Below are 17,845 nucleotides of genomic sequence, written 5' to 3'. Positions count from 1 at the left end.
CATCTGAACGTATACACCATATCATTCACGAATATTTGTACCAGAGAAAGCTGTGTGCAAAATGAGTGCCGCGCGAGAGCACAATCGATCGAAAGCATGAAAGATGATTTTAGATTCTAAGCAGTGTTTGAAGCTCTTTAAGTGCAATAAATCTGAATTTTTGCATCGATATGTGACAATGGATAAACCATGGCTCCATCATTTCACTCCGGAGTCCAATCAACAGTCAGCTGAGTAGACTGCACACGATGAAGCGAACCCAAAGCGAAGAAAAACAAAACAGTCAGCTGGCAAAGTTATGGCATCAGTATTCTGGTATGCGCAAGGTATAATATTCATTGCTTACCTCCAGAATTGCCAGACCATCAACAGCGATTATTATATAGCGTTATTGGATCGTTTGAAGGATGGAATCGCCCCATTTGAAGAAAAAAAAGGTGCTGTTTCATCCAGACAATGCGCCGTATCACAAATCAATGAAAACAATGGAAAAATTGCATGAATTGGGCTTCGAATTGCTTCTGCATCCACCGTATTCGCCAAATCTGGCCCCCAGCGACTTTTTCCTGTGCTCAGACCTCAAAAGAATGCTCGCTGGAAAGAAATTTAGCAACAATGAAGAAGTAATAACCGAAACTGAGGCCTATTTTGAAGCGAAAGACAAATTGTACTACAAAAAATGTATCGAAATGTTGGAAGATCGCTATAATCGCTGTATCGCCCTCGAAGACAACTATGTTGAATAATAAAATTGAATTTTGCCAAAAAAATGTGTTTTAGACTTTTCGGAGACTTTTAAATTGCCCAGTTATTGCAACCTTTTTCAAACCTCAAAAGAATACTCCTAATGAAGAAGTGATTACCAAGGATGAAGCCTATTTCGAAAGTAAAGACGAGTTCTTCTACAGAAAAATTTTTTTGTTGTCGATTAGAAGATTTAACGTAATCCAACAGGTTATATTTTCAGAATGAAATAATCGACAAAACTCAATCTGCCCCAAGAAAATCTCCGATTCATTGTAATTCCAATTTATCGGGTGGCAAGCATGAATTTCCAGGCTTCAATATCGGTCGATTTTGATCAGTTGTAATGAAATTTAATTGTGTATTTTGTCCAGAAACAATTCCAAAAGGGAAACATTATCGACCTCGGGAATCACCGATTGAAAATTGAACGTGTTATGTATATTGGCTATGATTTAATTCAGTTGACTGATAATAAATAGGTTTTTTGCATATTTTTTTCAGTCAATTCTAGTTTTTTATGAAAAAACGTACATCCGGTAATTCATGATTTTAATTTTGAATGAAACCATAAACCCAACTCAGATTTTCAATCGAGTAGATAGTATTGAACAATATTGTATTGAATTTTGCTATGCTAGGTTTGTGCTACTTTGCACCATTGAACGTTGAAATGGGAAGTTCTAACCCACCCGCCGTTTTCTTCAGACGTTGTTTCCTCGGACTATCACTTGTTTTGATCAATGACAGTCGGCCTAGTGACCAACACTTCCGGTCTTATGAAGAAGTAAAAAATTGGATCGATTCGTGGATCGTTTCAAGAAGTGACCAGTTTTTTCAACGCGGGATTTGTACGCTGCTTGAAAGATGGGAGAAAGTAGTGGCCAGCGATGGACAATACTTTGAATCATAAATGTATAACCAGTTTTTTACAATAAAGACTCGAATTTCGGAAAAAACGGCGGAAGAAAAGTTGTACGCCTATGTATATAAAACAATTCTCGATCAAAATATCGACAAATACGACAATACTTCATTCGACTTTCGTGAATACAAAAGAGAAAACAAACGATCGTGGCCACTTCCCGTGTCAACCTAGCTTTAGAGTGTAGTGAATACAATCTGAGGAAATATTGATAGATTTGAATTGCTGGATGTTGTAAAGTATATCGTCGCGCAGTATGAGCAGAACCAGTCAAGGTACAATGATTACAGATACGACATCCTTTGTGATTGATTGAGATTAATAAGCATTGGTTTTGTGCCTAAGATTCCGGGTGAACATGCCAATTTCGGAACGAATCACGCAAAAAGCAGCCCATCGATCCTGGATGGCCATAAACAGCGACCTTAAAATTCCCCAAAATCACGATCGGAAGAGGAATATTTTTTCACTGCGATACAGAACTGATTGATGTCCACGACGGGCAAACCGGATTATAAAAATAGAAACCAGATCAAAATGAAAACGGCAGAATGTACAGTCGGCAAATTTATTAGTTAGGCATTATTTTCCATTCTGACAGATTCATCAGGAGATATGTATTGAAATTTTAATAACTACATTTTGGTCGTTGATCGGTATCCACACGTTAACTGGAGTCTGTAACTCTAATTAAATCAAGTATCATAAATTACGATTATTTGCAGAAATTAGTTGCCGAATGGGAAAATATTTTATGCGCTAATTACTCTGTTTCAATTATAATTATTTTTACCATAATTGGCTTAAATATGATCAATACAAATATTAAATGGGAGAAAGAAAATTTTTGTTCGCTTAAATAACAAATCTCATATTAGCCTTAATGCTATCCAACTAAAATGAATTATATTATAATTTATTTGGTTGGTGCATATTAACAGGCCAATTGAAAAGTCCCCGGTCTACCATAGAACAACACATATTTTTTGGCAAAATTCGATTTTATTATTCAACATAGTTGCCTTCTAGGGCGATACAGCGATCTTCCAACTTTTCGATACCATTTTTGTAGTACGATTTATCTTTCGCTCCAAAATAGGCTTCAGTTTCGGTGATTACTTCTTGATTGGCGCTGATTTTCTTTCGAGCGTGCATTCTTTTGAGGTCTGAGAACAAGAAAAAGTCGCTGGAGGGCCAGATCTGTCGAATAAGGTGGATGCAGAAGCAATTCAAAGCCCAATTTATGCAATTTCGCAATTGGTTTCATTGGTTTGTGATACGGAAAGCGGAAGCAAAGGTGTTCACCTAATAGATAAATTCTGAAGTTGTATTCACGTATGGCCTAAAGAAAAATCACTCTCAAATTTATTAACAATGCTACGAATAGTGAATCGATTGACTGAAGAATGTCGTCCATCAATTTTTTTCAATTTTCTTTCAATATTAACGAATATGTACTAATTTGGATAAAATGATTCAACAATTTCTAATCGTAGTTGAAGGATTAATCTTTACATGATTGAATGACATAACCTACTAAACACAAATGACATAAGAAATGTCAAGTAATAATTCACAGTGTTGCAATTAACCATTTCAAAAGTGTAAATGGAATAACTGTCATTCAATTTTGAGGAATAATGAACCGAAAGCCTTTGATTCCTGTGTTTCCCCATTTTACCGCCTCCGCAGGAATGGTTACCCGAAAAGTGCCTTTCACACTCAAGAGACTGTCGAATTTATGACGCAGTTGCTGATTACGGTCGACGCAATCATGGCCCTTCGGGAAAGTTATTATTGTTAATTTCGCGGAAGAATTCAAAATATTAGCAGGTTAGACTGTCTAGATGTGTGACTACTAAAGCCCGAGGAATTTGGTTGGCGTGAGTGTCATTACGGAATTAATTCTGAAATATTTATGCTTTAAGTCGAGTATTTACTCTACACGCAACATTATTTCAGCTCATTTGCTACAACAGAATACGTGTTGATATCATATGCAGGTGTGGAAATATATCCTAGATTTTTCCTATCTTATCCTTTGATTTATTGCATATTCCTGACGTGCAGTAGTGTCCAATTTACATCTGGTGTTATTCTTTGTGAACTGTATGATGGTTTGTGCGATTGCATTTTCAAACATGTTATAATTATGGAATTGTTGCATTAAGTGGACATAACTCTTTCTGTTCCTACATATTTTTACATTCTAAACGCTCTTCAATATAGTAACTGACGAAGAAACTGCAACACCCAAAAGCAGCTGTTTAAATTTCAAATATTGTTTGGTAAAACATAAAAAGTATGGCAAGAAATAAATGATTGAAATTTGGAGAAAAAACGAATGGGTTACAAATTTTTTAATAAATTATTTCAACTCATTTGCTACACCAGAATACGTGTTGATATCATATGCAGGTGTGGAAATATATCCTAGATTTTTCCTATCTTATCCTTTAATTTATTGCATATTTCTGACGTGCAGTAGTGTCCAATTTACATCTGGTGTTATTCTTTGTAAACTGTATGATGGTATGTGCGATTACATTTTCAAACATGTTATAATTATGGAATTGTTGCATTAAGTGGACATAACTCTTTCTGTTCCTACATATTTTTACATTTTAAACGCTCTTCAATAGACTAACTGACGAAGAAACTGCAACACCCAGAAGGAGCATGTAAATTTAAAGTTTTTTTTTGGTGAAACAGAGAAAGTATAGCAAGGAGTAAATGATTGAAATTTGGAGAAAAAAACGAAGGATTCACATTTTTTTCAATAAAGGGTATTTTTTAGAGCTATAGAACTTTAAATTGCAACAAAACAACGATGGATTATTCGATTGACATGAGTTTTATTTATCCGCAAGATAATCTTGTGGCATTATATTTTAAATATGATTTCTGGCATATGACCGCCACGGCTGGCTCGGATGTAGTCCAATCTGGACGACCAATTTTAGATGACTTTTTCCGACATTTGTGGCCGTATATCGGCAATAACACGGCCAATGTTGTCATCCAAATTGTCAAGGGTTTGTGGCTTATCCGCATAGACCAATGACTTTACATAGCCCCACAGAAAGTAGTCTAGCGGTGTTCAATCACAAGATCTTAGAGGCCAATTCACAGGTCCAAAACGTGAAATTGGGCGGTCACCAAACGTGTCTTTCAATAAATCGATTGTGGTACGAGCTGTGTGACATGTTGCGCCGTCTTGTTGGAGCCACAGCTCCTGGACATCATGGTTGTTCAATTCAGGAATGAAAAAGTTAGTAATCATGGCTCTATACCGATCACAATTGACTGTAACGTTCTGGCCATCATCGTTTTTGAAGAAATATGGACCAATGATTCCACCAGCCCATAAAGCGCACCAAACAGTCAGTTTTTCTGGTTGTAACGGTGTTTCGACATACACTTGAGGATTAGCTTAACTCCAAATGCGGCAGTTTCGTTTGTTGACGTAGCCATTCAACCAGAAGTGCGCTTCATCGCTAAACAAAATAAAATGGACGTAGTGCGCGATACGTATTCCGCACAGAACCATTATTTTCGAAATAGAATTGCACTATTTGCAAGCGTTGTTCAGGCGTGAGTCTATTCATGGTGAATTGTCAAACCAAACTGAGAGTAAATCACTTGACAGCTGTTAAATCGGTCACCATTTCGAACAGTAATGCCAACTTAAAGTTATATATACCTCGAAAACAAAACACCCGTTAGAACAATGTGCCTATTTAGAAGAAGGAAGAAGAATAGAGCAAACGCTAGGTATTTTGAAGAAAATGTATCTTAGACATCATTTCATTTCACCGAAGATTACTTATGAATATTAGACTTATCGCAAGTTATTGGAGCATGTCCATGCTTGTGGAGATTATAAATCTTTTGTTAGCGGATTCTCTGCGGAAGAACTTTGACATCGATTTATCATGATATCGTCTGAGCCATGCGTTAGTGTTGAACAAATCCACACCTGGCCATTCCCCTCTCTAGGTACACAATTTAATAAAACGTCTCATCTGTTTGCTCAGATGTACAACCATAGAAGCTGTAATGACACACATATTTATAACCCCTTAGGAAGTGGAAGGTGGCAGAATGTTTGGGGGTGAAGATAAATTCTATGAAAGAAGAAGTACGCATAAGCCTTCCTACGTCACGGGAAAGTTAAAGCTCCTTTGAATGCGAAAGATGAATAGGGTTTGGAAGTTAGTTTACTCAAAAAAGCTTTCCACCAGTATAAGGCTGCTGGAATTCGATGCAGAAATGGACCGTTGGATGACAATGGACAACCCGAAATATACATCACCCGTTGAAATATAGTGGTTCCTGGTTTGTACTCTAATAAATAAACACCAAAAACGCCCGCAACGATTAGGGCGATGATCATGCGCTTTCTGACATCGTTTATTTCAACTTCCCAGAAAGATATGTAACAGAAAGGACGATAATGATGCGTTAGGGTTCTCAATGCTGAATCTCGGATTGAGACAATGAGATAATGCTTTTGGCTCGAGCCATACTGTGTGTCTCATTTAAATCATCCTCATTCGGTTCATTGCTCTTTTGATGGTGAAAGTACGAAAATGGAGAGTTGTCAGATTGTCACTGGCAAACTGCATATATTTGCATTAATTTATTCGTTATGTCCCTCGCAGGATTAACCCATCGAAATTTCTCATTCTAATTACTGGCAATTCAAAAAAACTATCACGTATTCGAAAGAGTTCAAGGGCGTAGAAATGGGATGAGAGGTACTGTTTTTGTTCACTTTATAAATTTAAAGACACTTTCTGTTTGAACTTATTTATTTTATTAATTTACAAGTATGTTGCTGTTGTTGTCTGCACACGTGCAAGTTAGAGAAGGACCTAACCTCTTTCATCTCGAGGTTGTTCGATATCCTGTGGTCATCTTTATTTTTTTACAATATACAACATTTACAACAGTGACGGCTCGTCAGGGTCGGCAGGGTCGGCCGGGCCGACCCAAAAATTATCGGGAAATAGAAAATAATTCTAGATATTCAATTCATTCAAACTCAATCAGAGTTATAGATTTCGATATCCAAATTCCCTCGGTAATGAATATTTCCACTCAGAACAGGAAAATATAACTTATACCGGCCAATATTTTCTTTCGGACCCACCTAATATTCGATTTCCAAAGCATCCAGCGTTGTTATTCCCTTTCATAAATTGTAACAAACCACAATCGTAAATGGTTACTTTTCGTAACATCACCCCAAACAGGTTATTCCAGAATTGTACGTAACACCGTAACATTAGGTCTGAAATGTAACACAAATGTTACAATTATACAATTGCAACCCCTGGAATGTCACTGAAAGCATCTCATCACGTTAGGTCGGCCAAGAGCCGATGGCGGAACCAGCGCTACCGAGAGCGCTACGTAAAGGAAAAGATACTACGACATACGCCCAGAATACGACCACTCAATAGAACGGCACAACAACTCGATGTAAGGTCGCTTCCCAATACACAGGGTCGGCTGGCCGGTTATCCTATTGCAGAGCGTCAAGCAGCAACTTTTCACAGTTTATTTCAAATATTTGATAATTAAATGAATGGTTAATTTATGTATTTATTTATATTTTTATTAAATTATGGGATATTACGTCTTAATCAGAAAAGAACTTATTTATGCCGTTCGATAGTAGTTAGGTATTGATTGTCTGATCATGAAAATATAATTAATATATTCCTAACTTTGAAAACATCCTGATTTCAAAAGTTCTGTAATTTCGAGGGAGAAAATTCGCGAGGAAATAAATAATTCTGCGTGCTTTTCTTGGGAAATAGACGAAACAACGGATGTTAAATATTTTTGTCAGATGTCAGTTATTTTCCGCTTCGTTCGAGAAGGTAAAATATCCGAACGATTTTGGGGTTTTTTCGATGTTAGTAAAGGTCGAACCGCGAATGATATTTTCAATACCTTGTTGGACAATTTTAAAGATTTCAATTTAGCGACTAAATTAGTAGGTCAAACATATGACGGGGCAGCTGTGATGGCGGGGGAAATTAATGGGTTACAAGCGCGAATAAAAACAATTGCTCCTCAAGCACTATTCACGCACTGTTATGCACATAAATTGAGTTTAGTGTTACAAGATTCGACCAAGAAAATCAATGAGTGTCGCGTGTTTTTTTCGAATCTATCAGGATTTTCGTCGTTTTTCACTAAATCAAGTAAACGCACTGATATTCTAGACGAAATTTGCAAAAAAAGATTACCCTCTAGCTCGGAAACTCGTTGGAATTTCAAATCTCGCGCTGTAAAAATAATATTCGATAAAAGAGAAGAATTAATTGAAGTTTTTGATCATATCAGCGACAATTTAGATGAATGGGATGATATTACAATACGTGAAGCTAACGGTCTGAAGAAAATGTTGAATGATTTCGAATTTTTGTTCATTCTCCACTCTTTTAATTTGATTTTTGCATACACAGATCCCGTTTTTTCTATAATCCAGCATAAGTTATCAGATATAACTTATTGCAACGCCAGAATCACTTCTTTATTATCGACTCTGAAAAAATTTCGCACAGAAGATGAGTATTTCATTCGCTTATATTCAGAAGTAGAAAAACTCCCAGAAGTAATGCCACCGAGTGCTAGACGTCGAAAACGTAAAATAGATTCCGAAATTCAGCTCACGGATAATTCCTCAATGCAACGGCTTTATTGTGAAATTCTGGATTTAATTATACCTCAAATTGAAATAAGGTTTAAAGACATTTCATCACTTCATTTTTTGGAACTAATGAATTCTAATAAATTTGATATATACGTTCGTAATTTTCCGGAGTGTGGCCGACCCACATCTCGAGAGCACGAGCCGTCACTGATTTACAATATACAACACGCTTTCACTTTTTTTTATCTTAAATATGAATCTATCTTAACACTTAACCTAAATTTATTTGTGAAACTTAATCCAACTTAAACATATAAAACCTTAATACATAATACGCTTTTACTTTTTATTCAGTTAGTTGGGTAAAAAATAAAATATAATATAGTCTTAACTGAGCTACGTGATCAAAATCATTTCCTAATCAGAAGCAAATGGGCTGGATTATCCTGTGGTCATAGAATATTGCCACAGAATATCTTTATCTTTTTACAATATACAACATTTACAATATACAACAGATACTGGGGGTAATTACCCACCAAAATATAACATTTCAGAATTCTCTCAAAGACGAAGTACGAAAATTTTCCCATAAAATGAACAAATACTCTTTTTACTTTTCAGCCAAAAATCGGACCTTGTACACATCAGGATAAGCTTGTTGATTACATAATTCCAGATGAGCCAAAGCTTAACCATTACTTTTGATATCTGGATGATTACTCAAATGAATATGTCACAATTTAATTTCAGTTTCTGTAATATCTGAAATTTGGTTTTGACGTGAAACAATTCTTTTTACTTCAATGCTATCTTGGTACAATTCATTCAACCTATATGTTCATTGCATTCTATCCTCCTTCCAGAACCCAATCATATATTGTCTATTTTACACGTTCGTCTCACTTGTGATTCCACACCAACATAGCTTGATATTTTCATTCTATCTTATTGTTTTTAACATTACAAAATACACATTATTACCAAAATCACCGATCTCAGTAGTTCAATTATTCTGCAGTTGTTCGACTTTTGTTATCTTTTTTGTTGATCTAATTTGCACCGAGTTTTAGAAGGAATTCTAGGGTAAATCATCACATCTTACAAAGGAAATTGGAAAATATGAAGAAATGTCCCATATATTGCATTGCAGGCAGTTTGTTCTAAATGTAGTATCATAAATATATATTTTTATGATTATTATTGAGAGTTTCCATCTGATTCTGGCGTGGCCCAAGGCTCGAATCTTGGTTCTCTATTGTTTATAGATAATTTGTGTGATTTAAGATGATTTACGATGCCGCTGTTGTTTACAGGTGATTTTGAATTATTTCTTCGAATTACTGGTTTGCAGGACTGCTGTACTTTGGAAAGTGCTTTAGAAGTATTGCTGGGATGGTGTGAAACAAAAGTCTTAGTTTTCGAAATGTAATGTCGTTTCTTTCACTAACAAAGATCAAATGTTGTTTGGATTCCAGTGTTCTGTTTGATAGTTGACATCCTCACATCAATAATTTATTGAATACTTCTTCAAAGTTAATTTTTATATACCTAGACCCAAAATGAAAGCATAATTGTATGTTTCGAACACCTATACAAGATATGTATAATGTGTTCATTACTTTTTATGAGCGATGTTATATTTCTCATGAGACATTGATAAAAATCGAGCAGAAATATCAAAATACCTGATAATGGTCTTCTTCTTCGCATTTTTTCTTGTTAATTTTTCTGTAATTGGGTTTTTCCAACCTGTAGAAACAAAAGCTCATTATCATTATTGTTTTAATGTCTTAATGTCAAAAAAGTACACTCGAGAAAGCATTTCCTCTTTTTCAACATAAAAATCAAAATCAGATAATCATGTTGATTGAAGCCAATATTTTTGATGTCAAACATGAGCTCGAACTCGTATATAGGTGAGGAAGTTCAGTTAAGCCTAACTGCTGATAGAGTTTATAATAAGGATTCTCTATTACAATTGGCTCTATTGGTTCACAAACTCAAACAGGGCTTATACTGTTGTTTCGGTTAATTTTGATCAGCAAATTGAATTTATGTATATAGATACCGAAAATCCTTCGCTTCATCATGCCTCAGCTTATCTTGTAGCAGATTCCGAACGCTTACGTATGGTTTAAATTGATAATATCACCAAAGAATATCATCTGGTATGATAGATTTGAATGTTAGCTGTACGACATGAAATTTCGAATTTTCTCAAGACCTGTTTTGTTATCTATCGATGTCAGATATCAGACATATCGAACTAACACCTCAAAATGAAATTTCGAACGTGAAAATGTACAAACCCGTTGACCTGGAATGAATGAAAATTGTAGCCACTCTGGTTTTGCGGCCTAATCCCACTATATGCAGTAAACTCGACATAATATTGACCCCCCATCTCAGGTGCTACATTATCTATGATAAAATTCGCATAGGCAATATAATTTCGTTAACGAAAAATCATTTTCCTCACCCTAGGCACTAAATTGTGCGATAGATCAGTGTGTGTCGTAGTAATAACGGTTCAGGGTTTTGCTATCACAATCCTGTCACTCATATAACAGGCAGTTAATTGCAATCGCCACAAGTTGGCTCTGCTCTGCTACTGTTGACCGATACTGAATCCCCTGATACTTATTTAGTCGAAACGTGGATTCCAAACATTCATAAAATAATCCATTCACATATCCAGACACACAGTAGGGAATTTGTAACAAATCGCCACACTCTAATGACGTTTTGTTGTCAAACTTATTTTTACCAACAGTAGGGTATATCGGTATAGGGTTCTATATCCATATAAAACACCCACAACTGCTACTCAGAGCATAAAACTAGACAGTCCCCAGTCTACCATAGTAAAACACATTTTTTTTTCAAAATAGGCCTCAGTTTCGAGAATTTCTGCTTCATTGGCGCTAAATTTCTTTCAGCGAGAATTCTTTTGAAGTCTGAGAACAGGAAAAAGTCGCTGGGGGCGAGATCTAGCGAATACGGTGGATGCAGAAGCAATTCGAAGCAGAATTAATGCAATTTTACCATTGTTTTCATTGATTTGTGACACGGCGCGTTGTCTTGATGAAGCAGCACCCTTTTTTTCTTCAAGGGCCGTTTTTAACGATTTCATCCTTTAAACGATCCAATAACGCTATATAATTAGCGCTGTTGATGGTATGGCCCTTTCGGAGGTAATCAATGAATATTATACCTTGCGCATCCCAGAATATTGATGCCATAACCTTGCCAGCTGACTGTTGTGTTTTACCTCGCTTTGGATTCGGTTTATCGTGTCCAGTCCACTCAGCTGACTATCGATTGAACTCCGGAGTAAAATGATGGAGCTACGTTTCATCCATTGTCACATATCGACGCAAAAATTCAGGTTTATTGCACTTAAAAGCTTCAAACACTGCTCAGAATCATCAACACGTTGTTGCCTTTGATCGATTGTGAGCTCGCGCGGCACCCATTTTGCACACAGCTTTCTCATGTTCAAATATTCGTGAATGATATGATGTACACGTTCAGATGATATCTTCACAATGTCTATTATCTCGATCAACTTCACTTTACGGTCATTCAAAATTATTTTGTGAATTTTTTTGATTTTTTTGTCGGTGACAGCCTCTTTTGGGCGTCCACTGCGTTCGCTGTCTTCGGTGCTCATTTCACCACGTTTAAACTAAGCATACCAATCAATGATGGTTGATTTTTCTGGTCCAGACCCCGGAAACTCTTCATCAAGCCAAGATTTCGCTTCAACTGTATTTTTTCCGTTCAAAAAGCAATATTTTATCAGCACACGAAATTCTTTTTTTTCCAATTTTTTTCAAATAACAAAAGTAGCTACACTCACAAAGCAATATCTCACAAACTAATGGTCGGACTGCTGTCAAATTTTGACACGTATGGTTTTAAGGTTGGTACTAACTAAATATCATATGGATTCAATACTGGCACCGCCATCTGTGCATCAGACCGGGGACTTTTCAATTGGCCTAATATATCAAATGAATACTAGGAATGGATCATAGTTGGTAGGTGAATAATAAAATCTAACTGGAAAATATAAGCTGAAAGTTAATCAGTCTATCTTTACACACCTCCAATGGCAACCAGTTTTCCTGTATTCATTCAGCCTAGATATTGCCAGACCTATTTTCAGCAGGAATTATTTTTTACAGCGCTTTATGAATTTCTTCACGCCAATGAATAATCCAATCATCATCAACTTATTTCATCACATTTCCAAAATTCACTTGAGCTCTTTTATATTGTCTTCAAACGATTGCCTTGAAGTAGTAATTTGAATTTTTGGTGGTTGTTCGATGCGCATTTGTTGATACTTCTCCAGCACAAATCAAATTGTTTTTTTCAGTGCCAAAAATTGAAATATCGGGCAAGTCAGATGTCTACGTGCGTACTGAAAGTACAGTGAGCTTGAGATGTGTGATAACCCAGTCGTTGGAGGAGCCAGCCTATATATTTTGGTACCACGATGGTGAAAGGGTTCTGAAGTACGACAGAAGCGCTATCGATATTCGGACGGAAAGGCTTGGAACTGATACTACAGAGAGCACTCTTATTATCTTCCACGCAAAACCAGAGCATTCTGGCAACTACACCTGCAGTCCCTCCAATTTGGATTCAGCCAGTGTTCTTCTGCATGTCCTGAATGGTGAGTTCAGCTAACTAAATCATTGATTAAAACGTTAATGTTGAGAATTTCAAGTCATTTCACATGCAACTTTCAGTGAGAAATCTTGGGAGTTGAATTCTTAACATACAGGGAATCTTTATTTCTTTTCTTCATGTTTCAAAAGATGCATGTAAAAATTTAGGAACATAGAGTTGATTGATCCTGAATCGAGATATTCAAGGCTAGGCGACCTTACATTTGCTCGTATATTGTCAATTCTCCTTAGCACAAATCGATGAAAACCATGGCCAAACTGAAAAAAATGATCCTAGGAAAGAGGGCTTTATCTAATGGGTCTAATGAAGGCCAAGACGAATATTCTTACAAAAAAGTCATTGAAACGTTAAAGGAGCATTGCATATTTCACTCTTGTAATCTAAAGTCAACATAATTTGAAGTAGATATATTATTCAATCGTTGAAGATCGTTAAAGCTTGAAATAATAGAAAACTCAAATGCAAAATTATAAGTCTAAGTATATCTGATATTAAAAAATACTTATGACTCATTTCGACGAATACTTATTATAAGTGATGCATATTCCCCTTCCACAATGAATAAATTCTTACTGATTGACGGCAAGCGAGTTAACGTGTCAAAACATGTTTGAGGTGAGCTGAGATTTGAAAGTTTTCGTGAATAAAAAATTTAGATGATTCTCGAGGCTGTCACCTCTTCTGGGCGCGAGATACGGATCTGAAAATTTAACATGTTTTAGATCAGAGCTTGTTTTTCAAAAAACGTTTGAAGGGTCTGTGACAAATATTTCAGGAGATATTACGATTTTTGTGTACTGATTCAATTTTTACTGGTTTTTCCCAATTTTCGAGTTCAATTTTTTTTATATTGTGAGGTTTACGGGTGAGCGTTGTTAGAATTGACGATCCCTAATTAGCTAAATTTTTATATCGAAATATTATGCTCAAATTTTACTCGGACCTCGTAAACATTTTTTTTTGGCAAAATAAAAAGTTCTTTCACGGAAATTTACGTTACTTTGAATAGTTCTAGAATCGATATATGTATGTAGGTGAAAGTACGAATGTCCTTTCAAACTAAGAAATCTTTTCGTATATTGCTGAATATATTTATTATCTTTGCAAGGCGGAGAAATGTCGACTGAGACAGCAACCTTGTATGATTCTTGAACTAAAACAAAACAATCCGATGTTTCCCCAACAGAATCAAAACAAGGATGATTTGTAGACAAAATATTTTGCAGTGTAAACATTGAGAGATGGTACTACGCGAAATGTTAGTCTTGTTACTACGAAAATTATTTCTATATACTGTGCTGTATAACACAAACCAGTGTTGATAAGTTATGTTGTGAGCTTTAATCCTCTGATCCCTCATGTGAATGCCACATTACTCTCTAAGACTAGTCTAATTCACTTTTACGAATGCACTTAGTCTATCCAGTTTGGATACTCCTTTATGAGGAACATTCTCAGCCTCATCATATATTTAGCTTTAGATTTCGATTTTTGTTTTTTTTGACCTCTGGACACTTACATCTGATCTTTTCATTTTGGAGCATAAAAGCTGATAGGAATTCATTGTGAAAATTTTTAAAGATATCGGGAATATTTGCTTATTCATAAATATATACGTTTCTGTGTTTTCGCAGGAGAGCATCCTGCAGCTATGCAACGAGGTAAAAATTCAGCATCTCCGATACCAGGATGGTCTCATTTGTCGATGGGGTTAGGATTGGCTACCTGTACACCCCCTAGGTTTGCTGCAGCGGTTGCCATCACTGTGGCAGCCATTGTGCAGCTCCTATCGATAGCTACATAGAGCAAAAAAAAAAAAATATGGGATTGAAAAAAAAGTTTTACGCTATTTTCATTTCTGAATTTATTCGATTGCCCTTTTCATTTATCATTTCATCAATTAGATTTTATACCATATTTGAAAAAAATTGTAATATAGTATTATTTCAGATTTTAACTCTTCTATCTACAGAAAATTCAACAGAAATTTCGCTTGAAATTTGGATCAAATTCTGTAAACTCAGTCACTCAGTGTTGAACAAGGAAATGAGAATGCGACTTATAACAAAATGAAATATGGAATATAAAAAGGGAATTGTTGAATCAGGGATTTGTGGTGGGTTAAAAAAGAGGAAATTCATATGATTCGTTGAATTTCACCTGGAGTGATCTAAGTATAAACATAACTTTATCAATTTTATTGATGCTTGGTCTCACCTCAGCCTGATCTGAACTATTCGTAAGCATTATAATGCATAAGTGATATATAAACCCATAGTTTCGCAAGGTAACGCGTGCAGAAAGTTTGCTGCTTCTTATTATGTAATTTACTGGTTCCATACAACCAGAGGGTGGAATAAACAAACCCCCTAGTGGCCCGTTTCCCTTCTACCTATTACTGTTGACCTTACAACCGATTTCATGACAATTTTTTTCGAATCAACTTTATATTTAGGTATAAATTTTATGTCGACGTAAAAGTTTCACCTACATATGCGGTTTCACCTATAAAATTTGCATTTTGGATGTTTCGGTTATTATGATATACAATGTTTGGATCCCTTGATATCGAAAGTGGATGCGAATCTCACATAGTGTTCGATTCTAATGAAATTCTTTTTACATTTTTGCACTTGCACTTATGTTTTTCGTTTTTTCTAGTTTTCAAATATATTGTGCTTAGTCTAAATAGATTTCAATTATTGAATACTTTTCACACAATGCTAAAAAAAATAGCTTTTGCCTAAGACGTTCACTGAAGTGAGATCAATATGCAACATCATTTTCATAACTATTCAAACTCAACATTTACCTGAATTAACTTTGTTGTAATGCATTCTGGTTTAAATTATCTTGTGAGCTTGGCAGGAGTATTTCTATAATCTTAAGAGCAGTAGGTAATTCAATAATTACAACGAATATTATCGAAGTTAGATGAAGACCTATAGGTAATATTCACATATTGAATTAAAATTTTCCACTTGAATGAAGTACCAACTGCTCGATCAACATCTCTCCTAAATAGATAAATGTGATTTTAACATTTTGTTTTCATTTTTGATTCGTACATCGAGATTGAGGGACTTTCAGTGTACACATTAGGTGAGCAGAATTGAATGACACTCTCGTTACAACGATCCGTCAGTTTGGAATAATGTAATTATCTAAAAAATTGTATTATGTTATTTCATCTTTTGAGACTTGAGACCACCAAGAAAATTTTATTCATTCATCATAATGAGAATTGAACATAAGGACCGGATACAGATTAATCTAAATTTTAGAAATGAACGATATAATTCGTATAATTATTCCTTATAATCTCAATTTTTCGTGGGATCTTCTCTTTTCTAGCATAATCTAATATTTCCTCAAAAAAATTATTTCTACGCATGGCGCATAATTATTATGTTATGTTATGTTATGATATGTTGTGTTATGTTATGTTATGATATGAATATTGTGGTTGTTTCGAATATTAAAAAATATCTTTGAGATTGCTGAAAAATTCAGTCAGAAAAATTCTTTTCGGCTTAATGTAGATAGGTTTGATCTGAATTAAAATTGGATAAACTGGTGTGATACTCTTTTGAGAAGAATTCATTGAGAAGAAAAGAAAATGCGTATGTCTAAGAAATATTTCGATTTGGTTATATTGTTGAATTATTTAATAAGGTAATAAGGAAATTATGAAAATTTCGCTGAATATCTCGATGATTTCGATGTGCTAATTTCTGTTTTGGGTTTGTAAATAAAAATTTTTTGGAAGAACATTTAAATTTTAAAATCAATTAAGTGTGAATGTTAGTGTAAGATATTTAGATTTAAATGTAAAATTTAAAAAAATATTGTTGCAATTGTAATAATTCTGAATGTATGAAAGTGCTAATGTATAAAGTATTTCTACTGTGAATTTATTTATTGTTTCCGAAAACTCGATTATTTGCTATGCCATATTTCAAATGAGTATTGTACATGTCTGTAGTGTGGACCAGTTCGACAAAGTGTATTCTATGAGCTTTCTGTACTTCTGTATTAAGATGTAGCCAATCTTTGATTTGTTCGCATCAGTATCCAGCAAAAAAAAAAGCCATTTCATATGAAATCCATTCATACATGTGAGTGTTGAAATTTGTTGTTTAATGGTCCACATAAGTAGTTTCGAGAAATGAAGGAGGTTGGTCACGTCAAGCACATAAAGCTTGATTTTGTAAATGTTTGACTTTCTTTGAGGTGAAGGTTTACCTTCATTTCCGTAACAACTTGGGAATTCTACTCATATTGGTAACTCAAAATGTAAATTATCTGCTGTTCAACAGTCAGTAATTTGTGACTAGTAGTAGATACTTATATTGTTTTATATCCATTCCATTGATGTATTTTAGGTGATTAAGCGCAAAATGTAATCATAATTTATGTTGAAATAAATCGTTATAATAAAATGCAGTTTATTTGACGTTAGTTCCACCCATAGAAATGATACAATTCAAAAAGGTTATGTATGACCTTTTGACATTTCTTATGTCATTTGTGTTCAGTAGATCATGTCATTCAAACATGGAAAGATACACGCATCAACAATTTATCAAAGTCAGTGCTTAATTGTGAGTACTGAAGGAAATTTAATTAGAATTCACGGACGACATACATGCTAGATTTAGATACTAGATGCTGACTTAAAAGTTTCATCTAATCTGATTAGAATAAGTTCATGCTTGCATCAATCATAATTTCGAAATTCTACACATCGAAACTATCCTAGAAGCTCTATAAATGAATAGACAAAACATTACTAAACAATC

The 17,845-nt window shown here is 34.9% G+C and overlaps 1 protein-coding gene across 2 annotated transcripts in view; it reads left to right on the top strand.

Moving 5' to 3' along the window:
• The window catches only part of LOC123685793 (hemicentin-2-like), a 369,812-nt gene extending 352,327 nt beyond the window's left edge, over nt 1-17,485 (top strand). For both annotated transcript variants that reach the window (XM_045625678.1, XM_045625679.1), the window contains exons 6-7: nt 12,727-13,026; nt 14,678-17,485. In XM_045625678.1, coding sequence (XP_045481634.1) covers nt 12,727-13,026; nt 14,678-14,847 — 470 coding nt within the window. In that variant the 3' untranslated portion in view covers nt 14,848-17,485. The remainder of the gene's footprint in view (nt 1-12,726; nt 13,027-14,677) is intronic.
• Nucleotides 17,486-17,845: the final 360 nt, after the last annotated feature.

The sequence above is a fragment of the Harmonia axyridis genome, chromosome X (assembly GCF_914767665.1).
Source record: "Harmonia axyridis chromosome X, icHarAxyr1.1, whole genome shotgun sequence".
NCBI lineage: Eukaryota > Metazoa > Arthropoda > Insecta > Coleoptera > Coccinellidae > Harmonia > Harmonia axyridis.
This window is presented reverse-complemented; position numbering and strand designations above follow the sequence as displayed.